At 49.7% G+C, this 27,955-nt stretch overlaps 1 protein-coding gene across 2 annotated transcripts; it reads left to right on the top strand.

Annotated features, from left to right (window-relative positions):
* Nucleotides 1-617: 617 nt before the first annotated feature.
* On the top strand, nt 618-27,776 carry Pacc1 (proton activated chloride channel 1). 2 transcript variants are annotated; one of them, XM_036202954.1, is made up of 8 exons: nt 618-792; nt 2,966-3,062; nt 17,590-17,799; nt 19,485-19,636; nt 22,745-22,887; nt 24,010-24,154; nt 25,342-25,449; nt 26,496-27,776. In XM_036202954.1, the coding sequence occupies exons 1-8, from the start codon at nt 757-759 to the stop codon at nt 26,655-26,657; spliced, it is 1,053 nt and encodes a 350-aa protein (XP_036058847.1). In that variant the 5' UTR covers nt 618-756; the 3' UTR covers nt 26,658-27,776. The 2 variants fall into 2 exon arrangements, with proteins under 2 accessions (XP_036058847.1, XP_036058848.1); XM_036202955.1 differs by lacking the exons at nt 24,010-24,154; nt 26,496-27,776 and having other exon boundaries at nt 657-792; nt 25,342-25,453.
* Nucleotides 27,777-27,955: the final 179 nt, after the last annotated feature.

The following is a 27,955-nucleotide window of genomic DNA, read 5'->3' as shown; positions in this document are numbered from 1 at the left end:
GCGTGTGCACACACACACACACACACACACACACACACACACAAATAAATAATAAGTAAATAAATATTTTAAAAGAAGAATAAAGATTATATGAATTTGGGAAAGGTGTAATCCTAGGACTTGGGAAGCTGGGGCACGGCTACTGCCTATGAATTCGAGGTCAGCTTAAGCTACAAAGTGAGAGACTGTCTTTCCCTCCCCTGCCCCCTCAGAATTTTGTTAGTCCTTTTCCAGATGAAATAAATTGATCACCCCTCTATCCCTAACCTTTCTGATACAATGTATCCCCAGTATCTCAATTTCCTAATCTTGGAGGATGTCTTGAAGAATCAAAACATAAGTCCACGGTGAGCTTAGTAACACAGGGCTCTTTGGACATTTATAAACCACAAGTTTCCTCTTCCCGTTACTGGGCGCTCAGACCCAGCTGACCTGGACCGCGTGCCACGCTGCACTCGGGCACTCGGTTCCTCTGCCTGACAAAGAGAGGAAGTTAAGACTCATGCGTGCCTCTCTAGCAGGAGGTTGAGCCCAACTGGTTCTTCTCACAGCCTCTACCGGCACACAGAACTACATCTCCCAGCGTCGCCTGCGCCGGCCCGGCGGCAGCAGGAGGCGCGCATGCGCAGAGCGCCGCCACGCCTAGTCTTCGGCGGTAGACCAAGCTGGTCTAGCTAGCTTAGTGCAGCGGGCACATCTCGGAGCCCGCGCCTCCGCGGCGTCGCGGTCCCTGGTGAGCCGCAGCAGGCTAGTGCCATGATCCGACAGGACCTCTCCACATCCTACCAGGAGGTGCGAGCGGGGCGGGCGCGGGAGGCGGGCAGGGCACGGCGACCCCCGCGCAGGTGGATGATTGGCACTCCGTGGCGTGCGGGCTCTGCAGCAGGTGGAGCTGCTGCGTGGTCCCCGCACGCGGGATGACAGGGACTCTGGCCTCTGGCTGTGGAGAAAGCGCGTGGCCGGCCGCTCCTCCGCCGCTCCCCGTCGCCTCCACGGCCCCACGACCCTTGCAGCCCTTTGTCTGTCTCCCCGAGCCTCGGGCTTCCCCTTGCCGGGCGGCGCTCGCTCCGGGCCCCTTGTGCTCCTCTGTCGTGGGGATGCCCCGGTCCTGCCCTTGGTGTCTTTCCGCGGCGCCGCATCCTAGGCCGTCTGCCACCACTCTCCAGGTTTGCTCGAGGCGGTGTAGCGTCTTCACACCGTTAGACCTTGTCCAACCGGAGCAGCCCAAGCTTCTCAGCAGGTTTCCGCAGCTCAGCAGTTTGTCCCGGTGGCCATCTCCACCCACGGAGGCTCTGGCCACACTGGAAACTCACGGTCTCCAAACGAGTTGGCAGAGTGCTGAGCTCAGCACCCGGCTTAGTTAGTGACCCCGAGTGAACAACAGGATGCTGCCAGCTCCTGCTTCTGGGGAGTTTGGGGGTCTTGGCTTCAGAGGTCCGCGCTCAGCCACACATGGCCGGTATCTCTTTACTTAGCAGGGCTTATAAGATAATTTATTGAAGCACAGGCTTTTGTCTTGCTTGGAGAGCTAGGCCACAGGTGGAATCGGGTGTTCACTGGAGTCATGTCCAATGGATAGAAGGCTCTAGAAGGGCCCTGTTTTGAAGTCCCAAGAAGACTGACTTGCGTCAATAAAGACGCAATAAAGCCCTGATTGCTTTGAGAGTGGACCTGACTGAGTTAAGTGTCTGCCGAGGGGAGGGTTTGGCTCTCCAGGATGGGGCATTTTGAGAAGTTTGGCCGGGGACAGGCAAAGGCTTGTGATGGCTGCTGTGTGTCAGGATGGGGAATCGGGAGGAAGGGGAATTGCTGCCGGCCTGGGTCAGGGTGACTTGGACAGGCTTGGCTCTGAGGAGTTCCAGTCTTCTTGGGACCGCTGTCTTCCTTGAGACTTTTTACTTAAATCATCTGGGATGAGTGTGAAAGCTCTCTGTGGGCCGCGGGTGTTTGTAGCCAAGCTGCAGCACTTACTTAGTGTTTAATCCCGGAACTTAGTAGGTGGACGTAAAAGGGTCAGAACTCGAGGTCATTCTCCACTATAGTAGGTTTGAAGCCAGCCTGGGTTACACGCGACCCTGTCTCAGAGGGGGGGGAAGTACCTTATAGCTTTACTTGATAACACTATGAGCCTAGGGAAAGCTCTTCCCCTCCAGGTGGGTGGAATCCCTCTAAAATGACTTCACCTGCCCCCTTCTAAAGCGTTAGGACGCTGACCCTACTAATTTCTGCTTTCTCAGTGCCAAGATTTCCCCGTCTGGTAGGGCAGGTGAGAACACTATGAGGTTGTGGTTGCCTGGTACCCTGCTGCTAATTAATGCTATTCCCTGCACAGCCTTCATCCTGTTCTGTCGCTTGCACCCACATCTGTGGGCTTTAGCACCCACAGAGCCCTGACACCAGCTTCGCTGTCCTCATTTCTCTCTGAGGAGACTCTAAGCCCCGTTTCCTCTTCCTCTGGGAAGTGGTTAAGACCATGGGCTTTGGAACCAGACCAAGGTGGCGTGACTCCTGCTTTTTTGACTGACTCTGGCTGTGGGTTGGCGTTTCCCAGAGGGAGATATTGAAGTGTAACTCCAGTTCTTGCCCTACTTGGAAGTGGAAATAGTCACTCAGGTGTATCACACAAAGACAGGTTGTACTGGGCCCCAAATCCAGCGTGGTGAGTGCCCTTAAAGGCGCACCCCTAGAGGGGCACACACTGCGTGGGGCCTTGTGAAGGTGGAGGTACAGAAATAAGGAGAGAGGCCGGGGACCTGTCTCCCTCACAGTCAGGGAGCTAGCCAGCCCTGCTGAAACCTTCACTGCAGCTTACTGCTCTCAGGCTGTGAGAGCGGATTGGCCTCACATCCTGTGTCGGGAGGTCTTTGTGCCTATGTGACGATTATGTGGATGGGGCTTCTGCTTTTTAGCCTGGAAAAGGCAAGGCTGCCCCAGCCGACCCGCTCATCCCTTTCTTCTCCTTTAGCTCAGCGAGGAGTTGGACCAGGTCGTTGAGAACTCAGAGCAGGCGGATGAGCAAGACAAGGAGCCAGTCCAAGTCCAAGGTGCAGGGGTCTTGCCAGGTGAGTGGATTTAGGGCACTGGACATTGGCTGCTGCTGCTGCTGCCGCTGCCGCTGCCGCTGCCGCCCAGTCCAGGCGCCATGCCAGTGGAGGGAGGGAAGGGCAGCCTCCTCTCCCCCACACTTGTGCCCTGGTGTTGGGTCTCGAGGTCTTCTCTGGTTCTAAAGCTCTACATATTTAATCAGCCTCCAGATGGAGGATGTGCCTCTCAAGGTCTGCGTTCTTGATAGTGGGTTTGAACAAGTTCCTGAGGCCAGGCCATCTCTTTTCCCTGAGGAGGTGCTGGCCAGCATGACTCTGATGTGCTGATCATGTCTCAGAGCCCTGTAGGAGAAGAGCTCCTTTGAGGCCTCTCTGGTCCTGCTTCTGGTGGGTGAGCTCTCCTAGGCCTGGCCCCTGTTTCAGACTCTGCCTAGGCTTAACTCCCATGTTTGGTCCAGTGCTTCCCCTGACCTCAGCTGTGGGTCCTAAAGCCCATCTGCCCAGCAGAGGCCATCCTTGTTATTTTATTTCTCTTTCTGAAATTCTCGATCTCCTTTTTAAAAGACTTGTTTTTATTTATGTATGTGTCTGTGAGTGTGTGCCACATGTGTGAGGATGCCATAGGAGCTAGACGAGGGTACCAGGTTCCCAGGAGCTGGCATTGAGATGGTTGTGAGCAACTGACATGGATGCTAGGAAGGGGTCTTGGGTCCTCTCTGTTCCACTGAGCCACCTCTTCGGCCAGCCCCCTTTGAAAATTTAAATTATTATTATTGGGGGGCACATGATATGTATGTGAGGGCATGAAGGCCATGGTGTGTGCACGGAGGTCAAAGGATAACTCCGTGGACTTACTTCTCACCATCCACCTTTAATGTGGGCTCCTGTGGTTGAGCTCAGGTTGCCAGGCTCCATGGGTGCCTCGGCTCTTCCCTTCCTCTCCTAGTTAATGCCTAATTGTTCCTCTGCTCCCCGCTGACAGGGCCACGTCCCACCCTCCAATACTGTCCCTGTCCTCTGTGCTCCTGTCCCCTGCAGTATTGCTGCTGCAGAGGAGGTTTGTCACTGATGTCTCTCTTCTCCAGTGAAGCCTGGTGACGGCAGACACAGTTGTCCACCTTAGCTGTGGCTGGTCAGTGTGAGTGAGTGGACAGAGCCACTCTTGGCTCCAGCTCCTTGGGTGAGCTCGGGAATGGGTTCTGTTCTTCGGGTTCCTCTGTCTTGGGGGAGAGGAAGTCCTGTGATTCTGCTCACTGCTTGGAGGAGACCGAGGAAGGAGGCAAAGCAGTTACTGTTTCCCACAGCTCTTCCATGCCAGGCTCTGCCGTTCCGGCCCCCCCTGTCCCCCTACCACCACCACATTTAATTCTCACAAGAACTCTACAAGGTGAAGTCCTCATTTCATACATGAGGACCACAGACTCAGGCACTCTGGCCCCACTCCACCTGACTGGTGGCTTTTTATTTTAGAACATTCATTTTGTGTGAGAGAGGGTGGGCACTGTGGAAATGGGGGGGGGGCAACTTGTGGGTGTCAGATCTTCCACTGTGTGGGTTCCAGGAATTGAAGTCAGGCTGTTGGGCTTCAAGTGTCTTTGCACATGAAGATTCGAACGTCCTGTTTAGATAAGGTCTTATGTAGCTAGCCCAGGCTGGTCTTGAACTCTCTGAGGATGACTTGGAACTTTTAATCCTACCCTGACAGATGTTGGCTTATCTGAGTAAATGTATGGATAGTCCTCACTCTGTTCTCTTCTGATTGAAGTTTACTCCATGAGGCAGGGAGTCACCAGACTCTGGTAATCTTCTAGATTGTTATCTGGTAATTGATCGATTCGGATGAGAGTGACCAAACTTGACCAGTTCCCCTGACTCTTCTAACCCTTTCCAACCACTGAGGATCAGCACCAGGAGGTGTCTTCTTACCTTGTGTGGTCATTTTCAGCTTCCAGACGTGGCTCACCGCAGTTGGGTCTCCTGGGCGACTGGAGATCCATGCCACTCCTGTCTCTACTGTGTCCTTTTTGAGACAGTCTCTCTCACTGGCCAGAGCTCACAGTGCAGGCAAGACTGGCTGGCCAGCAAGCCCCGGGGGGATGCCATCTCAACCTCTCCAGCTCTGGGATTACAAGCATGGCCCACCGGACTGTTTTACATTTACAGCCCTAGGGACTGGGCTTGGATCCACCTGCGTGATTGACTGAGCCGTCTCCCCAGCCCCAGACCTTTTTATTGGTTCCAATTCCTGGCTTTTGTGACTAGTCCTGCAGCAAATACAGACACACTGATTTCCTCTTCTCCGGGTACATTGGCGTATCACTGGATCACATAATATGCCTCTTCTTTCTTCATGTTTTTATTTTTATTTTTTTGAGACAGGGTCTGATGTATCTCAGGCTGCCCTTGTTATGTAGGGGAGGGTGGCTTTCACTCCCTGCCTTCCTGAGTGCACCTCCTGAGTGCTGGGATCACAGTGGTGACCAGTGACTTCCCCAGCCCTGTGCTGTTTCTTTAGCTTCTATTTACATACTCTCCGATCTCTGTTAACTCTTTTCCTAACTTTGGATTTAGTTCTTTTAATTTTTTAAAAAGGAATTCATTGTTTCATCAACCTTAAATTTTATTTTGATTTATGTGAATATACACGTGTCTGTGTGAATATATGCATGCATGTGGGTGTCTGAGGAAGCTGGAAGAGGGTGTTGGATCCTCTTGAGCTGGAGTTACAGGTGGTTATCTGCCCTTCTGTGGATGCTGGAAATGAAACATCCTCTGCAAGGGCAGCAAGTGCTCTTAATTGCTGAGCCATCCCAAGACCTGGACTTGGTTCTTTATTTTTCTGGTTCCTTGAGGTGCAGCATTAAGTTGCTTATTTGGATTTTTTTTTTTTTTTTTTTTTTTTTTAGTTTTTGAAGACAGGGTTTCTCTGTGTAACAGCCCTGGCTATCCTGGAACTCACTCTTTAGACCAGGCTGGCCTCTAACTTATAGAGATCTGCCTGCCTTTGCCTCCTGAGTGCTAAGATTAAAGGTGTACACCACCACTGCCTGGCTCCATTTATTATTTATATGTGCACATGTATGTGAGAAGCTACCCACGAAGGCCAGAAGAGGGTGTTGGACCCCTGGAGCTGGAGTTATGGGCAGCTCTGAGCCACGCTGCGGCTCTTGTCGTGTGCGCCAGTGTGCGTGTGTGTATACGTGTGTGTGTGTGTGTGTGTGTGTGTGTGTGTGTGTGTGTGTGTGTAGGCCAGAAGAGGGCGCTGCACATCCTCCTCTGTCACTGGCCATCTGTCATCTGTTTCTTTGAGGCAGAATCTCCCTTGGAGCCCAGAACTCACGTTTCTTGGCTTAGGCCAGAAGGTAGCAAGCCCCAGCAATCCTCCACCCCTGCTCCCCTCAGTCTGGCTTCCTCTGTGGGATCAGGATCTGGCCCTCCTGACAGAGCAGTGCCAGCATCTCTGCAGCCCCAGCTTTCCCTCTGTAGATATTTGCTGTTGGGAGCTCCTTTTTGATGCTGGGTCACATGTCCAGGTTGACCTTGAGGTCTCCAGGTTCTTGGCTTTCTGGTTGCTTGGGTTACAGAATTGGGCCACCACCCTTGACATCACCTGACTTTTATTCTTCCCACTTAAAATTTGCAGAGAACCTGAGTGTGTTTCCCAGCACCCATGTCGGCCCTCGCAGTCACCTGTAACTAACTCTGGGAGATCGAGCACCCTCTTTTGTAGGCACCTTCCCCAGCACATACGGCACATATCCACAAAATAAAAGTCTTAAATTCTGGAAGCTGATATCTTGTGTCACAGTAAGGGAGTATTTTGAATCTAATCATGAATTTACCCCTCCTAAAGAGTTACCTTGTGTGTGTTTCTGATATAATTACGTCTGTGCTTCTGGCTGAAACAGTTCCATCTATCCCTGTTTCTTAGGCCAGTGATGAAGACTCCAGCTTTGCCTTAGAGGATCTTTTCTCTCCTTTCTGAGAAGCTGCATCACTGAGGACAGCGTTCTTGGCTGTGGTGCTTCCTCCTTTCCAGGTGTCCCCTGGGAATCAGTAACTGGAATGCCTGCCCCTCTCCCTCCCTCCCTCCCTCCTTCTCTCTCTCTCTTCCTGGTTTTAAATTCCTCCTCCTCATCTTTCTCTTCTCCTTCTCCTCTTTCTGTCTGTCCATCCTTCATCTATCCATTTTTTTTTTTTGATATCTCCCCATGGCCTAGGTTGGCCTTGGTCTTGTGAACCCCCAGCTCAGCTTCCTCAGTGCTGGGATGACAGGCATCTCCACTTCCAGCTCTAGTTCTCTTTGTCTCTGGCTCTGGATAGCTTGCTTATAGTGCCTTGAAAGGGAGCTCTTTGGAGTGAGTAGAGCTTGAGTCCATGTCCAGACCTTACTCGATGGTTTTTAGCTGTTATTTTATTAAATAAATGCCTTCCTTCATTCCTTCCTCCTCTGTAATCTACTGTGTGGTTCTTTTCTTGATGGCTTTCCACAGGTGTTATGGGCTTTCCTTGTACTTCTGTCTGCAGCTGGCTTAAATCAATAACTCTCATTTCAACTCTAGAAATGCATTCTGCTTGGTCTAGGCTGCTGATGCTGTTGCAGAATTTCCTTGTATTTTTGAATCATTGGCATCTTCATTTCTCACTTTTTTTTGTTTGTTTGTTTGTTTGGTTTGGTTTAGTTTTGGTTTTTCAAGACAGTTTTTCTGTATAAGGCCTAGCTATCCAGGAACTCGCTCTGCAGATTAGGATGGGCTTGAACTCAGAGTTCTGCCTGCCTCTGCCTCTCAAATGCTAGGATTAAAGGTGCCTGCCACCATGCCTGGCTTCATCTATCATTTTTTTCTTTTTTAGATTTATTTTATGTATATGAGTATAGCTGGAAGTTTCTCCAGTCCCGATGGGCCCCACAGTCTGGACGAATCTCCCACAGCTACTTATAAAATAGTCATTCAGAGGCTTAATATTAATTACAAACTGTATGGCCTATTGCTCAAGCTTCTTGCTAGCTAGTTCTTATAACTTAACTCAACCCATTTCTATTAATCTATATATCGCCATGTGTCCTGTGGCTTTACGTATGTCCATTACATGTTGCTCCTTGGATGGTGGGCTGACATCTTCCCCAACTCCACCCTTCTCTCTGTATCTCCACTTGTATTTTCCACCTTCCTCTAAGCTGCCTTGCCATAGGCCAAAGCTGCTGTATTTATTAGCCAATGGGAGCAACACATATTCACAGCGTCCAGAAAGACATCCCACAGCATGAGTGATGTAACATCTGTGTGCCAGAAGAGAGCACCAGATCCTGTTATAGATGGTTGTGAGTCATGTTGTGGTTGCTGGGAATTGAACTCAAGACCTCTGGGAGAGCCTCTAGTGCTCTTACCTGCTAAGCCAGCCCATCTCTCATTTCTTACCAGCTGAGTCTTTCCCTCGGAACACACTGACTCTGGTTTCATGAGGAACTGCTTGTTCCTTCTCACTGTGTTTTCTTAGTTGTTACTCAGAACTCCTTCCTGTGCATTCCCACTCCATTTCTGGAGAACTGCTCTCTGTGGTGTCTGTCCTTGCACTTTGTGCCACATGCTGTTCTGTGTATTTCCATACATGCATACACTGTGTCCTGATAATACCCCCTCACCCTGCCCTTCCCAGCCTGACCTAACCACTGACATACTCTCAGATTGACTCTTTAATTCCATATCAGAGATTGTGAGGGACTTGTTTTGTGTATCTACTTCATGTAGTATAAGGTTGTCTAGTGCCATTGGTTTCTGCAAATAGACAATTTCATTTTTCTTTGTGTGATATGTGTATGCATGTTCATGAGTGAGCCTGTATATATCTGTGCACACTTGGTGCACATGGAAGCTAGTAGTGAACTAATCCAGACTGTGAATTGGAACCACTCACATTTAATCAGGGTCTTTCCTCCTCAAGTAGACCTCTGGAAGTCTGTTTCTTAGGTGACTCTAAATGGAGTCAGATTGACAATGAAGGTCATCATGAGCTGGGAAGACAGCTCAGCAGTGAAGGAGCCTGCTGACCTGAGAATACCCTTGGGCTGTTGGGTAGGATGTCTGTAATGTCAGGTACCATCTATGGAATGTTGGAACTCTTGAATTTTGGTCTGGCTTATCTGTCCCTGATGAGGGTGAGCGTTGAGGTTGTGATTGCTCTGGGTCTTCTTGCCCTTCGGGTGTGGTAGCATTTTGTTTTATGGAATTGATATGAGGTACATGTAAACTTATAGTCATTATATCTTCTGGGTGAATTGACTTTTTGCTCACTGTGTGACAGCCTTCCTTGTCTTATAATCTTTTCCTGAAGTCTCTTTTATCTATTGCAATTATGGCCACTACTTAGGTTTTCCACGATTCAGGTTTCTGTTTGCTTAGAAACTCATTTTCTCTTCTTTTGCTTTAAGCCTGTATGCCTTTATGTGTGAAGTCTATATATATTTGATTTTTTTTTTTTTTAGGTTTATTATTGGGAATGCCTGGGAGTAACAGTTAGGTTTTGGGGTTTTTTGTTTTGTTTTTGTTTTGTGAGACAGGGTTTCCCTGTGTAGCTCTGGCTGTCCTGGAACTTACTTTGTGGACCAGGCTGGCCTTAAACTCACAGAGATTCACTTGCCTCTGCTTCCCAAGTGCTGGGACTAAAGGTATGTGCCACCACCACCTGGCCAAACAGACAGTTTTGAGGCACCATGTTGATGCTGGGAATCAAACCCAAGCCCTCAGCAAGAGCAGCAAGTGCTCTGACTGCTGAGCCATCTCTCCAGCCCTGTAATGTTCCTGCTTGTGTTGCTTGAAATCTAGATGGCCTTTTGATAAAAATCCTGGAGCCAGATATTGGGGTAAATGCTGAAAAATCAGAGAGACAAAGGAACAAGCCAGCGTCACGTTTCACCTCACCAACTCCATGAATCCTCTGTTTGAAAGCCTCTCTGTTCTTATCTGAAAGGCCTCAGCCGAAAAAGCCTTGGTTCCTGTCTCCTCCTTATATACCTTTCTCCACCCAGCCTATCACTTCCTTCCTAGTGCTGGGATTAAAGGTGTGTGCCACCACTGCCTGGCTCTGTTTCTGTCCTAGACTGAGCTAGTCTCATGTAATCCAGGGTGGCTGTGAATTCACAGAGATCCAGATGGATCTCTGCCTCCCAAGTGCTAGGATTAAAGATGTGTGCCACCACTGCCTGGCCTCTGTGTTTAATCTAGTGGCTTGCTCTGTCCTCTGATCTTCAGGCAAATTTTATTTGATACACAATATATCACCACATTTCCCCTTTTTTGTCTAAAATAATAAAAGAAGATTATAACTAATATAAGAAAAACTATACAATAAGTATATATAATATATACAGTCAAGAATTATATTAACAATGTCCAGTCCATAAACATTTGACAAATTCAGAGAAAATACTCCATTATTTATCCTATTTTGGTGAATCCAAAGTGTTGTGCCTAATTCACTTTATATCCTAACTTGTTACCAACCCAAAACTATCTTTTGATGTCTTTCAAACGTATACACTTTACACCTCTTTAGTGAGTTTCTTTTCTGAATTTGTTAACAAGGAAAACTATAACTATCTAGTCTTCAACTCCATCAGAGACCCAAGAAGGAAATAATACTAAGTAAGCAGAATGTACAAACAAGCGACTTCCAAAAAATGTGAGAAATGACAGAAATAGCCAGATGCCTGGACAGTCACCCAAGGTTCCTCTGCAGCATTAGGGCATCCATTCAGCCTACAGACCTAGCATATCTGACAGACTCATCTGTGAAACAGGATTTTCTAAAAGGCCTTCCTACCTTGTCTTGGTAGCAGTCCTTCCTTTTGTATCTTGCTTGTCCCATTTGGACACTGTACTGTCAGCAGTCGACTTGAGGACATTTTCTTGCCCAGTGGCTAACTTTTGCCACAAAGAAAGTAAATTCCATATGGAGTTTCTTTAGTGTCCGTCATCTTCTCTGAAGTAGATTGGTGCTGCCAGGAGCAGACATGTCTCATTGACATAAAAAAAAAAAAAAAATCTGTTATTAAAACATCTTAAATGCCATATTCTGTAGCTCTCTGGGGTATTTAAAGATGACCCTTCTATCTAAAATGTATGTTTGACCTTGAAAACATACCTAATATGACTTCAAGTTCGATTGTAATAGGTGACTAAACACTAACCTACATTTTTTATACCCTTATTAGTTGGTAATAATAACTTTTAAGGACTAGCAATTTGCATTTAACAAATGAGCTGTATAGGTACAATACCTTGAACAAGAGTAGAAGTATATATACAGTATGTTCTAAAAAATTAATCTCAAATTTGTATCAGTATACAAAATTTGGATACAGTATGCAAAAATCCAGTCTAATGTAAAATATTTAAAACTAGTAGTTGCTTTTTAAAAGTAGATTCAATAATCTACCTTTTTATCTTATCATATCCATATTCTCCCTTTTTTCTTCTCAGAGTAGATTCAATAATCTACCCTTTTGTCCTATCATATCTGTATCCAATTTTTCTTTTTTCTTTTTCTTTTTTTTTTTCAAACAAGAACCCTGAATCTAATCTCCTTTGTTTAGCTTTTTTACCTGACCATTAGCAATAACAACTTGTAATCAACCACCAAAACAATGCCAAATATCCATAACTCATTAAATGACCAAAAACCACCTACCCCACTTTTGGGAATGTGGGTGTCATGGTCTTTTAATTACTTCCTGCTTGCTGTCTGGGTGTGAAGACATTTTTAGGGGATCCTGAAAAGGAAATTTTGGGTTAATTGTCCAGTCCTGGGGGAGGCGGCTGTGTCATTTGTTGTCCAGTCTCTGTGTGATGGGAAAGTGCAGGGCTTGTCTCAGGTCCTGGCTAGTAGTCTGTGAGGCTGGATCTTCTCAGCTAGCCACCTCGAAATTGTCCTGAGCAGTTTGTAGTCCAAAGCCGATCTTTAGGTGGTGGTTTCCAGCTTAGTGGCATTATCATAATCCATGTGGAATCATCATTGTGGGGTTCTGTCATCTTTTTGGAGACTTCAAAGGTCGCTGTTAGGCATGGTCATGGTTTACTGCAGAAAATCTTTTTTTGTTGGACAAGTTTTCTGAATGATTTCTCCTTTTTCTTCAGACGTCTCATTTGTCCAGTGGTCTTCAGATTCCTTGGCCTGCATTCTTTTGAAAGACAAAAGCAAAACCCTTCCCCAGTCCTAACTTAGGGGAGTTTTCTTTTCTAATCTTTGTTTTGATTTCTGGTTTCTCCTCAAATTTTTGTTTTATTTTCTAAAGCTGTTCTGTCATCCAGAGCAGTACAGTTTTTTACAATAGGCATTAGGTTCTTTACTTGCTCTGGGAAGGAGTTTCTCCCATGATGTCAGGAAAGGACTGAATGGAATTGGACATTGGGGCCTGTGAGAGGCCCCAAGGGCAAAGGCGAAGGATCACCTTGCCTGTCCCATGCTCCCCCCCCACTCATTGCGCCACCTGCACCTCCTGGTCAGCATTGCTGCTGCAGAACAGGGATGTCCCTGCGTTCGTGCCCCTTCCTGCTGTTCTTGGCACCTTTCCTCCTCCGCCTTGCCGCCTTGTCGGCTGCTGTGGTCTGGTGGTTTCTCGCTGCACCGGCAATGTTGGTTCCTTCTGAGTTTCGCTCTTCCAGTGGGATTTGTCGTTCTTGTAGCTATTGGGCTTTATGCTGGTTAATCTGATTGGTGATGACTTAGAGAAGTGTCAAGGAGACCGGAACAGCACGCTCCTGGGTGTCTGTGACATGCTTCCCTAAAGAGGAATAAGTGGGGAAGACCCAGCTACATGGGAATGGCACCTGGCAGCCCACAAGAGCGGGGGTGGGGGGGTGGGGGGTGGGGTGGGATGGGGGGTGGGGCGGGATGGGGGGGTGGGGCGACAGCACAGGCATCTTCTCTCTGCTTCCTGATACTCTGAGGTGAGTACACAGAGCAACCTCTGAGACTTGGGAGCCCGTAAGTTGTTCCACTTAGGCATGCTGTCACAGTGACATGCAGCTGGCTAACACAGGCTGCCTTGAGCTTCTGTAAGGCTGGTCTGTGGACATGGATTCTTTCAGTTTTTGTCTTGGAAGGCCTTTATTTCTCCTATATTCTTGAAGGGTAGATCGCATTGCTCAGTATAATAATCCTTGGTTGCAGGGTTTCCACCGAGGGGTCTGCTGTTGGTCTAAGGGGGATGTCCTTAGTGTGACTTTTGTCTTGCAGATTTTACAGCTTGGCCTTGTGCTTTTGGCAGTTTTACTATGACATGCTGCGGCTAGATGTCTCCTGGTCATGTCTGCACCATAATGTGCTGTGGTTAGATGTCTTCTGGTCATGCCTGCACCATAACATGCTGTGGTTAGATATCTCCTGGTCATGTCTGCACCATAACATGCCATGGTGGAGATCTCTCCTAGTCATGTCTGTTTGGGCTCCTAAAGCCTTTGAACATCATTGTCCACATTTTTCCCAATATTAGGACAGTTTTCTCTCCCGTTTCATTGAATAGGTTTCTGTTCCCTTAACGTTTTTCACAAACATTAAGAAAGATGAGCAAGCTCTGTGGCTTTTTCTCTGCATCCTCTCGCTGGCCCCCACGTTTCTTATTCACATCCTGTGTTGTCTTCCTATCTACACTGAACTATTTAATCACATTTTGAATCCTTTACCAAGCATTTTATCTATCTGGGTTTCCTTGGCACCTCTTGCTAATAATCTCACTCTTTTGGAAGCATACTGTAACCTTGAGTTTTCACCCTTTTGGTCTAGTGTTAAGAGTTGTGTGTAGTGGACCAGTTACTTCTGCCGTACCTGGTGGCCTCTGCAGTAATTGGCCTCTTGAAAACGCACCTCGGCGTGTTGGTTTATTGTGTGACGATGACTGTGCTGGGCAGTGTGCAGTAGCTTCCCGAAGCTTCCTCACCTCGTTCTAACAAGTTTAGAACGAGTTTAGAACGGAGAGGAGGGCAGCAGGAGTGGACACTTTGGAGAGAGGTCTGGCTGACCTGAGCCTATGGCACCCAGAGAATCCGGACAGAAAATACTTTATTCTCTTATTTTCTGAACTGAAAGAGCAGACACATGAGCTGATGGGAAGCAGGAGCTGATGTGGAGTTTGGGGTTTGGCTTCTGACTGCTTGAGAACCCCAGATGTTCACGGCTCTGAGAGCCTTTCGTGGTAGGAAACAATGACGTCGATTACAGGGCTGTTAGAAACTGCAGAGAGTACTGGGTGGGAGCAGTTATGCTGATGAGGAAACAGAAGCAGCAGACATGCTCCTCTACGTCCCCCTTGGTGGTGAGACGTCAGGAGTGAGCGCTGCACAACCACAGCCTGATAACCAGGGAGAAAGATGCTGGAAATTGGGTGCTGTCTGCCTGGAGATCAGAGGACAGAGCCAGCCACCAGATTAAACACAGAGGCCAGGCCGTGGTGGCACACACCTGCAATCCTAGCACTTGGGAGGCAGAGATCTGTGAGTTCAAGGCCACCCTGGACTACATGAGATTAATCCAGTCTGAAAGAGAAACAAAACCAGGCAGTGGTGGCACACACTTTAATCCCAGCACTTGGGAAAACACACCTGTAATCCCGCACTAGGAAGGATGGGACAGGAAGGGATATGGCTGGGCAGGGAGAGGAATGTAAGGCGGGAGGAGACAGGGACTGTGAGGAGAGAGGTGGTGGCTGTGGCTTGCTGTGCTTCTCTGATCTTTCAGCTTTCACCCTGATATCTGGCTCTGGGTTTTTATTAAGACCAATTAGGATTTGTGCAACAGGAAATGAAATGGATGTAGGGAGAAACAGCACCATGGAGCAGGCACACAACCTTCGTTAGTGCCAAATGCTCGGTGGCTCAGTGACCAGCTTATCTGAGATAATGTCTGTGGATGCTTGTTTTTCCTTGACTGTGTCGCATTTTCTTTTCCTTTTATCTTTAAACATTTAGTGTGTACACACGTGTGCACACTCATGTGTGTGTACATGTGCACATACAAATGTGCCATGGCACATGGGGAGAGGTCAGAGAACAACTTTCAGAAGTTGTTCTTTCCTCCTTCCATGATGTGGGTCTGGGGATGGATCTTACGCTGTTAGGCTTGTGGCAAATGCTGAGCCGTCTCTGCCGGTCCTGAATCACATCAATTTCTATTCTTTCCATGTCTAGTAGTTAAAACACATCTTTTATTATTTTGTACGTATTAGTGTTTTGCCTGTATATAGGTCTGTGCACTACATGTGTGCCTGGTGCCTGTGGAGGTCAGAAGAGGGTGTTGGATTCCCTGGAGCTGGAGTTACAGATGATTGTGAGCTACCCTGTGGCTGCTAGGAATTGATCCCGGGTCCTCTGGAAGAGCAGTGAGTGCTCTTAACTGCCAAGCCATCTCTCCAGCTCCTCATGTCTAGTAATTTTAATTCAACACTGGTGTGTTAGGCATGTTCTTCTAGGTGAACAGAACTAATAGAATGCAAGTGTGCTTATGTCTGTGTGTGTGTGTGTGTGTGTGTGTGTGTGTGTGTGTGTGTGTGTCAAAAAGCACTTGTTAGACAGGCTCACATGATAAAGTCCAGCAGTGTCTGTGTGCTGGAGAGACTTAGTCTACAAAGCTTGGTACTTCAGCAGTCCCCCTGGTGCTAGGAACCTGGAAGCTTCCTGGAGAGCTAGGTTGGAAGGCCGGGGAAGCTGGAGTCAGGCGTTAGAAGGGATTGGCAGTACTCACTCAGGAAGCAGCCAAGCCGGCAGGCCACGCTGCTTTCTCCTCAGGACACTTCCTATCTGGGCGGCCCATTGGCAGATGGTGTTCATGTGGACTGCAGATCCTTCCTCCTGGGTCCTCCTCCCGCCTGAGTCAGCCCTCTCCGAGTCGAGTCTCCTGGGCAGACCAAGGAGAGCAGCGGTACAGCTGTAGGTTCTGGATTCTGCTGTGGGTCTCAAGTACTTTCATCTCAGCACAGCAGGGCAGAAGCTCTAAGGCTTTCATGGTAGCCAGTGAAATTGCCCATTTCTCCTCAAACTTCAGCTCTGCTTCCCCCAGCCCTTGGAGTCTCCAGCCAATGATTTGAGCATATCAATCATTTGCAGAATTAGGGACCTCACCTCTGGGATTCACCTAGCTTCAGAATTTCCCCACTTTCAGCCCTGAACTCTGGTACCCTGAACCATGTCATTAGGGGTTTGGAATGAACCTTCAGGCAAAACGTGAGGCGCTCACAGGCCATTCTTCTCTCCAGAGGGTGATTCTCTCCTCTGCGTTCGCCCATGTTTTAATGCCTTCATTAAACTTCAGTACAGTGTTCAGATCTTACAGTGGTCATCTGAGGAAGGTGGTGTGACCACGGAGACAGTAGGCCTTTCCCTCATGGAGCTGAAGGGCATAGGCTGTAGCAGGAATCTTAACAGGTCTCATCAATAAGAACAAACCTGAGGCCAGTAGTCACTGGGGTGAATGCTGGAAGATTGGAGAGACAGAACAAGCCACAGCTACCTCACCTTGCCAGTTCCTCAGCTGGTCTTATTTCCTCAGACTGGAAGCTTCTGAGTCCTCATCCACATGAATCTCAACTGAACTGTGTTTCTCCAAAGCCTGAATGCTTAACCAGCCAAATGCTTCACTAGCTCTGGTGCCTGGTTTTCACGCCTTATATATCTTTCTGTTCTCTGCCATCACTCCCTGGGGTTAAAGGTATGAGTCACCATGCCTGGCTGTTTCCAATGTGGCCTTGAACTCACAGAGATCCACCTGGCTCTGCCTCCCGAGTGCTGGGATTAAAGGCGTGTGCTACCACTGCCTATCCTCATGTTTAATAGTGTGGCCGTCCTATTCTCTGACCCCAAATAAGTTTATTTCGGGGAACACACAATATTTCAGAGAACACAATACCACCACAAGAGGCATCATGGGAAGGTGAATGCAGGCTGCCTGAGCAAGCACTGTCCTGGGTGGCTCTTATCAGGAACCCCCAGGCCTGGCGCCCTGTCTGAGGTCAAGGCAGTGCTGGTGTCCCGGCAGGAAGCACTTCAGGGAAGGAGGGGTTTGAGAGGACCAGTCTGTCATGTCACGTGGCAGCGGTGACAGGTGGTTGCTGGTTGTATGGTGTCTGGATCACCTTGCAGAGGGACAGGAGTGCATTGCTCAGCACGGAGACCCAGTCAATTAGCCACCAAGAGGAGGTATCCTTGGAAAAAGGCATTTCTAAGTGAAGACAGGTCAGAGTTGGCTATGAACAGTGCTTCAGAATAGGCCTAGGAATGGCAAATATGAGCAGTCCCAGGACTGAAAGATGGGAAAGTTGTAAAGAAGGGGGGTGGAGGGAGGAGAGCATGTGAGTCTGACTGAGACCACCAGTCCCTGCAGACAGTAAACATGGTCACGTTGGTGGCCTTGGCCAGGAGGGGCGGTATGGAGTTGATGTTTCTAGGAACCCTTTATTGATGAGGGTAGCCTTGCCTCTTCCATAAGGTAGGTGAGGGCCTGGCAGTAGCAGCCCATGGCTGGCTGCTCTGGTGACTCTCTGCTGTCCTGTGGGCAGGTGTGGACAGCGAATCTGCCTCCAGCAGCATCCGCTTCAGCAAGGCCTGCCTGAAGAGCGTCTTCTCAGTTCTGCTCATCTTCATCTACCTGCTGCTCATGGCTGTGGCTGTCTTCCTGGTCTACCAGACCATCACGGACTTCCGAGAAAAGCTCAGGCACCCCGTGATGTCCGTGTCTTACAAGGAGGTGGACCGCTACGATGCTCCAGGTAGGGCCTGCTGGGCCAGGCACCAGCGCCCCGGCTCTGGGGTTTTGCAGACACTGCCTCCCTGAGCCACCATTGTGTTCCCAGCACAGGCAGAGTGGAGCAGGACAGACTTCAGTGGTAGGTATGCATCTGAGAGCCATCGCCAGGCCATGGAGCACTGGGTGGGCAGGGAGGGTGGGATTGGAGCCAGGCTTTGTTAGGCATGAGGTAGGCCTCAAGTGCTCGTGGGAGGAGGAGCAGGGCCTTGTGGGGGTGTATAGGGAGGCAGTGGGCCTCAGCTGAAGGCCAGGGAACAGGCCAGTGTCAGTTTTCTACTGCTGTAACAAAACACCATGGCCAAGGAGACATAAAAGAAAGCACTTAACGGCTTACAGTTTCAGGGGGTTGGAGGCTGTGGTGGTGGAGCGGAGATGGCAGCAGGAACAGCTGGGATCTCACAGCCGGAATGGAAAGCAGGAGGCAGAGAGCACACTGGGAGCAGGCATCAGTTTTTGAAACCTCAAGCCTGCCCTGAGCAACATGTCTCCTCCAACAAGGCCTTCCCAAAACAGTTCCACCAACCGGGGACCACTTCCTCAACAGAGGAGTCCCTGGGGCCATCCTCATTCCAAGGTGCACAGGCAGTGACTGGCAGGGCTGGAGCAGGGCTCAGAAAGGTGGTGGGATGTGGAGGCAGGTGCACACAGTCAGATAGGGCCTAGCCTAGAGGGCTCCGGCTGCTCTGCGTACCCTTCTCTGCACGTTGGGATGACTGATCCCTGAGTACTATTATCTGCCAGGGTGGGTGATCTGGCTGGCCCCACCAGCATGGTGCCGCAAAGGCTCTGGGCTGTGTGGTTCCTCAGGGCTCATTTTTCCGCTCTGCTGGGAACTCCAAGAAGACCCCCCCCCCCCCCGCCACCCCCCACCCCCCCACACACAGTGTCCTGGGTGCTCTCAACTCAGGCCGGGACCCAGGAGCAGAAACACCAGCGATGGCCCTGTATAATGGCATCAGGGAAGGGATGTGGGGTCAGGCCCTGCCCACCATGAGTGTGCCACCTGCTCTGGCCCCGAGTGACACCAGGACACACCGGCTAGAGCCAGAGCTGGGAGTCCCCCTGCCAGGAGCTCCCAGCAGCAGCCCGCAGCCAGGCCTGGTGATTTCCTTCTCGCCCTGGCTTGGCTGCGTCGTCGAGGCTCTCTGTGGGCCTTTCTTGTAGTGTTTGCTCTCTTCCCTCAGCTCTGCCGCGTGGGATACCATATGTCATCGCCGGTGTTTCTGCTCCTGGGTCCCGGCCTGGGAGCCTGAGTTGAGAGCACCCAGGACACTGTGGGGTGTGTGTTCTTGGAGTTCCCAGCAGAGCGGGGAAAATGAGCCTTGAGGAACCGTACAGCCCAGAGCCTTTGCGGCACCAAGCTGGTGGGGCCTGGGAGGCAGCACTGTGCCATGAGGTGCTCTGATATGAGTGGTGTGAGTCCTGGAAACCATTCCAGGCAGGGGTGGGGTGGGGTGGGTGGTTGACTGAGGAAGGGAGGGATGACTGAGGCGGGAGTGCCCTCCATTGGAGTGGGGCTGTGTCTCTGCCTCCATCCACCCCCTTTTCCGCTATCGCCTCCGCACTTTCCCAAGGAGGTAGGTGTGAGATGATGGGGAGTGCGCAGGACTGTGGCTTCTGACACTTGCCAATTTCTTTTTGTTCCAGGGATCGCCCTCTACCCTGGTCAGGCTCAGCTGCTCAGCTGTAAGCACCACTATGAGGTCATCCCACCTCTTGCCAGCCCTGGCCAGCCAGGAGACAGGAACTGCACCACCCAGAGGATCAATTACACCCACCTCTTCTCCAATCACACCATGGTAATGCCTGTTTCCCTGGGTTGTGTGTTGTGTCAGCCATACCCCCTAAGGATTATAGCCTTCCTTTTCTTATAGCCTGTAGGCATGGGCCCTTGGTCCTTGGCAGGTGAGAGGTGTGGCAAAAGTATGTGCCACTGGGCTGATAACCCTCAGGGCTTCCTGCCTGATGGGAGGGTGGCAGGACTGCAGGGGGGTCTGCCTGTGGTTATCAGTGTCACTGAAAATACCAATTTCCAGGAATTGTCATCATTCCTGTGGGTGGGGCCTAGGGATCCATCCTTTGAGAAATTTGCCAATGTGAAGATGGTACAGTGGGTGGTGAAGATTGCAAACACCCCACATCACAGCTCAGCTGGTGACCGTGCAGAGCTGGAGGGCTACGTGAGATGTGGCTGGGGACAGAAAAAAGGACAGGAGGGTGTCGTGCTGTGGGGCCTGTCCTGTTCCTTTGAGTGAGAGGAACCACAAGTTAAAGAAACCTCACTGAGACTCTAGCTGATTGGTTTCCAGGCCAGGCCACCTCCTAAAGCCTGATGACGGACAGGCAGGAGGACGGCCCTGCACACTGGTAGACCAGAAGGCTGGAGGAGCAAGTGTACCATGCAGATTACAGATTGGAACTGGCTGATGGAGCTGGCCAATCAGAGAAGGCTCATAACCTAGTACAGGACTGCTGGGCAGTGCCAGCCTCTGGCCCCCAGCTCAGCATGACTGAGTTTGGAGCATGGCTGACAGCTGTGACTCCAGGACTTTGTCCTCTCTGGTTGCAGAGCTGCTGGGCAAGGTGTGTCTCTGGGTGCCAGGCCTCCAAACAGCCTCTGCACGGGCTGGGGGAAGGCCCTCTGCTCAGGTGTGGAGACAGAACTGCTGCAGGGATCTCAGGAGGAAACCTGGTCTGTCGGTGTTCCCTGTCCGCAGTTATAGTGCTCCCGTGGGTGGAGAGTGTTAGGCAAACAGATCTAAGCACTAGGGAGACATCTGTCTACCCTTGGGCCACTACTTGGCATCTGAATCCCATATTCCTGAGAATGGACAGTTGTGTCACTGGACATTCTACAAAGCCAACATGAAATAATGACCTGAAATGAACCAGCAGAATACAGTCAAGAAGAGGGAGACTGAAGCCAGGAAAGTGGCATCTGGACTCCCGGCTCACCTCATTCTCTCTGAGAAGCACAAAGCACTGGGTGCAGCTGTGCCCATTCTGGGGATCCCTTCCTCTCCCCCATGACCTGGGCATGCTTCCTATGAGGCAGCCGCTCAAACTCAAAACTGTTGTATTGCGATGGTAGTTCATGATTTAAATATAGAACCCGTGAAATAAGGGGCACAGAAGTCAAGTGTTTTCATGGGAAGTATGTTAGATGCAGTTACCACCTCTAGTTCTGAGGGATAATAAATATTCTCCATCAATTCCTTCCAGCCACATGCTGTGAACCTCAAAGAACCTGCTCCCTGAGCAAAAGCCAGCGTGTAATGACGTAATGAGGAGACTGGTGTGGGGTGTGCACCCAGCTTCCAGGGCACTTGGGAGACTGAGGTGGGAGGACCTTGCTCAAGGCCAGTTCAGCCTGTTGAGCCTGAGCACCTCAGTGAGACTCCATCTCTGAAAAAGGAACAGGGAGGAGTAAGATGCACCGTTGTGTCCATGTGGTGAGGATGACTGGAGGGTTCACTGCTGCTCTGCAACCTTGGTGATGGCCACCCAGGGCCTACATTTCTGCTGGGTGTGTGGCCAGCTCCTGCTGCTCTCTGGGGAACTGGTTGCTGCAGCCTCATCTACAGGCTGGTCTGCATCAGAACTGGATCTTAGGAAACTGCCCTCTTCCCCAGGATCTGCTTCCAGCTTGAGTTATCCGGGGACTTGGACTGAGCTGGCAGGCTGGGAGGTGGCCTGTTCTCACTGCAGTGAGCTGTTAATGTGCAGGCTCTGGCCGACTGAGCCTACTGGGTCCCGTGACAGTGACCCCTGTTGAGGGTCTTATCAGGTCACTGCCTAAGTCTTCAGGTTTTTGTTGACTTCCTGGTTTCTTGTGCTCCGGATTTCATGGTGGTTTGCCTGGAGCCAATGATTTGCTCTCGCACAGCCAGGGCCACCCCCTTTCTGGTCTGTAGGATCGGTGTGCCCCTCACTGCCCGGTTTTCCCACCACCCACAGGAGAAGCTCATACCACCTCTGGCTTTTCTACCTCCTGTAGCATTGAGTTGCATCTGTCAGGGCACAGGCTTAGCTCCTGTGTGGAAAGGTGCTTCCCGAGGCAGCAGCCTGACTGCGGGCACTCCCACGGGCACTGCCACTTCACGGGACTGCCCAGCAGTGCCACTATCTGTGCTGTCTGTTCACGTGGTCAGGGTCAGTTTCTGAGCACATGCCTGCTCCATGGAAGGATAGAGGTGAAGGTTAGTGGCTAGAGGTCAGGGAGGGTGAAGGCAAGGGGAGGGAGGTAATCTTCTCCCATGATGCCAGCCGTTGTCTCAGTGAGACCCCCGGTGAGTTTAGCTGGGCATTACAAGCTACTGTTAAAGTACATTTAGGAGAGAGGAGAGCGCATACTGCGACAGCTAGACTATGGGAAAAATATGTGGGAAGGACCAGCCCAGGCCATGGTCACTGTCCTCAACAGGGTGATGCCATTGGTACACAGTCCTGGCTCAGGGACAGTGCAGGGGACAGGAAGGCAGGAGGCAGGTTGGGAACCAGTTGCTTACAATGCCACATAAAACTAAAGCCAGGCGTACATAGTATATATATGTAAGATTTAAAACATGACACCTGGGGAATGTGAAAGTATTGGCATTCCTTAGCAAGCCAACCCAGAAGGCACAAGAGAAAGATGGACAGCCTTCATTCACTGTATTGAATCGAACACTCCCATGCAGTAGATGACATCAGGAGCAAGGTTAACTGGGACACACCAACCCAACAGGAGACAGCAAACACCCTCATCCAGTAAAGGTGCTCCACAGCGTGGGCAGCCTGTGCAGAGGGACGTGTGTCACACTCAGCTGGGCTCTGGGTGCTGTGCTAAGTCCCCTCTGCAGGCCTGTGTGAGCACTGGGGGAGCGTGCAGCTCCGAGCACTAAGGCTCTGGCTTGTTTCCCCCACAGCAGTCCGCCCTGATTGTCCAGGGGCCACAGGAAGTGAAGAAGCGGGAGCTGGTGTTTCTCCAGTTCAGCCTGAACCAGAGCACCGAGGACTTCAGTGCCATTGACTACCTCCTCTTCTCCTCTTTCCACGAGTTCATGCAAAGGTGGCTGTCTCCTGCCTTGCGCATGTCCGTGCTGGAAATGTAGGGGTGGAGCTGGGGAAGGGGAGCAGGGCTGGCTCAGGATAGGAGGTACCCTAAGAACCTGGTGGTCCATTGCATTAGCCGCAGTTAAGCAATTGTGGATGCAGTACTGCCTGGAGAGGGCTTGTTGTCGGCCTCGGTGCTGAGGAACCCTCTTGCCTGTAGATGCCTGCCCGCTAACCGCTCCTGTTGTCTTCAAACACTGAGGGACAATTTGGTGCCATCTATGGGGCTTAAAACACTTGATAGAAAATAGGAATATTCCTGTCTGTCCCTGCCTAGTGTTGCTGAGCCGAAGGCTCCATTTCTATCATGTAGGACGATACATCAGTGTCAGGGAGGTGACTGTCCACTAGAACGGAAAGTCACATACCACCTCTGCTATCCTTCCCACCCTGGATCTCTGAGCCTTGGCCTTAGTGTCTCCCCCACTGAAACCCTTATTGTCCCCAATGAGTCCCCTATCTACTGTCATGTCTTTTTCCATGTAAACTGTTTATAACTAGACTTTTCCTGATCCTTCAGTGGGAGCGTGGTGGTGGTCTAACTGTCCCTTCTAGGACCACGCACTGTTTTTGAGGCAGGGCATTACTCTGTAGCCTAGGCTGTCCTCCAGGGTGCTGAGATGACAGGTGTAATGCCACTCTACACTTGCGCTCTTGTGCTTCTGCTTCACCTAGTTCCCATGGGATGTTCTTCCCATTGCTGGGCCTCTCAGAGGGAAGCTGAATTCACTGACTGTGGCACGCCATGCTTCAGCCATATTTCAGGGTGCTTCCAGAAACCCCAGTGTGGGTGACTGAGCTAATGGGGGGGGTGATGTGAGAGGGAAGGAATGTGCCCATGGTGGAGGTGGGGTGAGGGGCAAGGATCATGGAAACCAAATGGAGGTATAGCCAGGTTGGGCATTGCTTTTGATGCTAGCTGACCAACAACCCTGGAAAGATAGTCAGATTTTGGGAAGGGAGCAGGAGATCCACAGCATCTTGATTGTACCAGAAAAGAAACCAGCTTGACCCAGGACTAGAATTTGCTTTGGCCACATTGGATTAACCTGGACCTTCCTTTTCTTGCTTCCCCAAGCCCAGACAAAGCAGGCTTCATGCAGGCCTGTGAGAGTGCCTATTCCAGCTGGAAGTTCTCAGGAGGCTTCCGTACCTGGGTCAAGATGTCATTGGTGAAGACCAAAGAGGAGGATGGCCGAGAAGCTGTCGAGTTCCGGCAAGAGGTAGTGGCTGTTTCCTTGGCATACATGATCTCCACAGTTGAATCTGTGGTGGAGGGAGACTTTGAGGGGAAGGGTCTTTTGGGTGGGGTTCTAGGATGAGGATATCTTTAGTAGCCCTTGTTAAGGCTTTATGTGCTGAAGGCAGTCCACAGCAGCTTGCTTGTTCTCCACAAAACTAGCTCTATACCTGTAGACATAGGAAGCACCTCCTGATGCTGCCAGGGATTGTGGGGGATGAGGGAATCAGGCACAGTGGGGTGTGATGACCTGTGAGGATGCAGAAGATGAGCTCATCAGAAAGCTTTTGGTCCCTTGGCCCAGAGCCAGGAGCATGCCAGGTTGAGGCAGGAGGATTGCTGGGGACCTTCTACTGTGATCTGGGACGGAAAGGGATCTGCTTGCTTCTTTGGGAGTGCTGTTTCATTACAATTGGAAAGAACCTAGCCCTACCTCTGCTTTAGTGCTGGTTTTCTAGTTCTCTCTGTGCACTTGGAACCCTGGCACCTAGGTCTAGTCAAGGGACAGGATTTTTCCTGCCTTTGGTGGTGACAAATCCAGAAAACAAGACTACAAAATGCTATTGTAACATGACTGCCCAGTCCCACAAAGGCTTGGCATGTCCTTAGCCATCACACTCATGGGCAGCCCTGCAATAAATCTCAGCATTGTCTTCTCGTGGCCAACGTAAGCATCAGATCAGAGGTGGCCATGCCTTTCAGGCCTGTCTTCTCGCAATCATTTCACGAAGCTGCTCTCATAGTTGATTGGTGGATCTTACCACTCACCAAGTACCTTCTAGAACTGCCTTGTCACAAGGAGTGGGGCCACGCTTTGTCCTTGTAGACTTAAGGGTTAGACTGCTTATCCCTTAAGACCCAAGTATTTTGAAGTTTGGGACTTCTGAATTTGTCTTCTGTAGTAGATTGAATATGGCTTAATTGTGAGTCTCGGCATCTGATGGCAGATTTTGGTGACAGACATTGCAATCTTTTCTCTCCCAAAGAACTGTAAAGCCCCAGCCAGCTCTGGTACCAGTGAAAAGGTCTTGTATATGAGACTTGACTTTCCTTCTCTGGAAGATGCTGTGAGGAGAATAGGCAAGGGCCAAGTCCCTTCCTGCTGCTTCTTCCTAGGTCCAGGCAAGGGAGGGCCCAGAAGTGCTAATTCTCTGTCTGTTCTGCACCTAGACCAGTGTGGTTAATTACATTGACCAGAGGCCGGCCGCCGAGAAGAGTACTCAGTTATTCTTTGTGGTCTTTGAATGGAAAGATCCCTTCATCCAGAAGGTCCAGGATGTAAGTACTGCTAAGAGTGGTCTTCTTCACATCATCACAAGACATCCTGAAATGATCATGGCAACAGGGAAGAGATTCTAAAGCTCAAACATGGACACTTCAGATCCCAGGATGGATTCTGTGAGATGGATGTGTTTTTGCTGTCACCCTTGGCCCAGGCTGTGTGAGGGTGATGGCTTGAGGCTAGGACAGCTAGGGTGAAAGGAACTGGTTTACAGCTGTGCACGTAGTGTATGTGCTCTGATGTTCTTCACCTGAGCTACCTGTTATGCAAGGCTTGTTTCGGTCCAAGTGGAGCCCTTGAAGTCCCTTGAAGCATGCATCACAACAGTCCTGAAGGCAGAGGGATGGCCACTGTGCAATGTGTGAACAGGGGCTCATCCTGTCTCAGATTACTCCACTGAGCCAGGCTTGCAAGTGCTTTTTTTAGCCACACATGGGAATTCCAAAACTCTACCTAAGTCTGGTGAGGGAGAAGACTCGATGGAAGAGTCCTTGTCCCGCATGCACAAGGCTGAGTCCATCCATTAGCACTGCACAGGGATAAGAGTATTGAGTAGAGACCAAGCTATTGCTTTAAGTCACTGCTAGACAGTAAGCAGCTGTCACGGGGCTCTATGGGATAAACAACTTCAATGAAAGGAAGGTTTTTGGCTGAGTGGCTGGAGAAAGTGCTGAGCTGGAAGGATTATAAAGTCCAGATAGGTCAGCATCCCAGCAGGGGAAGGAAGAGGCACAGAGGCCGAGTGGCAGAGTCCACATGATGAGTGTGGGGGCCACATCTGGAAACCGGTAACTGAAATGAGAAGACTTTAGGGGAATATATTGAGTCACTTGTAGGACGAAGGCACCAAGTTACAGCTCAGCATGAATGTCTTATAGTTTTGAGAAGGAATGTCCTCCGAGCTACTTCATCATGTGGCGGGGCTCATGGCTCCCCCTGGCCAGCTGTGGGCATTAAGTCTGAATGAGTGGAGGCTCCAAAATCTAAAACACAGAGCCAGGGTCGATGCAGACCAACAACCCCACTTTTCTCTGTTCCACAGATCATCACGGCCAATCCCTGGAACACCATTGCACTCCTCTGCGGGGCTTTCCTTGCCTTATTTAAAGCAGCAGAGTTTGCCAAACTAAGTGTGAAGTGGATGATCAAAATCAGGAAACGATACCTAAAAAGAAGAGGCCAGGCAACCAACCACATAAGCTGAAGCCGCTGTGTCCAGCACTCCGAACCCACAGAAGCTTTATTCTCCCGTTGACAAACCGTGCCACCAGCAATCCTGAACTCACTTGAAGGGACTTGCAGGGAAGGACCGTCTTTCAACTGGACAGTCAAACCTGGCCCAGGAGGCTGCTCTGAGCCCACAGGCAAACATCCAATGAATAGCCTGAAACTTATTTAAGTACTTAAATTATTAACAGACATTTTACAGAGCTGTCTAGTGCCTTGGAGGGGGTTTGTGGAAGGCAGCTTCTTCCCATTTGTTCATTAAATAGTTAAACTCCCTCTTTACCTTAGGTTTTTCTTTAAAGTGGACAGATCTGCCCTGTATACAAAATTCCTCATGACTTTTACACCATCTACTGTTGTTACTTAACAACTTGTCAGAGTCTAGATGAGACTTTTTTAAAAATGTAACCCTGGTGGAACTCATTATTTAGACCAGGCCTGCCTCTGCCTTCCCATTGCTGAGAATAAAAGCAAGTACCACGGTGCCTGGTCTTACCTGAGACTTTAAAGGCTACTAGAAACTAGTGATGACATTTGTGATGGACTGTGTTGATGGAGGTGTGAACTCAGTGGTCCCTGCTGGAAGCACTTGCACAGATGTATATAGTAGGCACCTACTTAGTGTACCTTGATTTCATTAACAGGTAAATAAAGTTGGGCTAATACAGGAGTTGAGTGTGAATACCCAGTAAACCAACAGGCATCAATACTGACGTGTTCACCCTGTGACCACCAAACCAAATGGCACCACGGCAGCTCTGCCCCAGGTGTGCCACCACTGCTTCCAGGGAAGGTAAGATGGACGTATCACACTATGAGTAAGCTGCTTAGTAGGTCACTGTGTCCTAAAGAAACACTCACCTAAAATGGTGGCCTTTAAGGCTTTGACAAATAGCACTTATATAAACCCAAACCCTGTCTTTTCCAAATTGTGTGTCCAGAGGGAATATAGTAACATTCAAAGAATTCAAAATTAGGCCTTGGGGAATTTGAAGGGAACTGCTCACATGTATAAGGAAGGTATTTTTGTCTCCAAATTTAGCAGCAAGAAACTGTTTTGCCTGAATCTCTAGAAATAAACTTGTATAATGAAGTATTTCCTGCTACCTTTCTGTGTCATAGACGTACATGAATTTAGATTTTAGACAGTTTTTTTAAATTATACTTGTGTTTTAATTTTATATATCAGACATGGGTTCCTCTGCCTTCCCCCCAGCCCCTCCCCTGCATTCCCATCTCCTCCAGGGCCAGTGATGAAGAGCAAGGTTCAAGGGA

This window comes from Onychomys torridus, chromosome 11, assembly GCF_903995425.1.
Source record: "Onychomys torridus chromosome 11, mOncTor1.1, whole genome shotgun sequence".
Classification (NCBI taxonomy): domain Eukaryota; kingdom Metazoa; phylum Chordata; class Mammalia; order Rodentia; family Cricetidae; genus Onychomys; species Onychomys torridus.
The sequence above is the reverse complement of the archived record's forward strand: the minus strand, read 5'-3'. Positions and strand labels throughout refer to the sequence as shown.

What these genes read in the sequence shown, in the direction of transcription:
- Pacc1 (XM_036202954.1), top strand. Translation starts at nt 757, where the DNA reads ATGATCCGACAGGACCTCTCCACATCCTACCAGGAG. An exon ending in TCTCCACATCCTACCAGGAG is followed by an intron (nt 793 to 2,965) that starts GTGCGAGCGGGG and finishes CTTCTCCTTTAG; the next exon opens with CTCAGCGAGGAGTTGGACCA. An exon ending in AGGTGCAGGGGTCTTGCCAG is followed by an intron (nt 3,063 to 17,589) that starts GTGAGTGGATTT and finishes TCCTGTGGGCAG; the next exon opens with GTGTGGACAGCGAATCTGCC.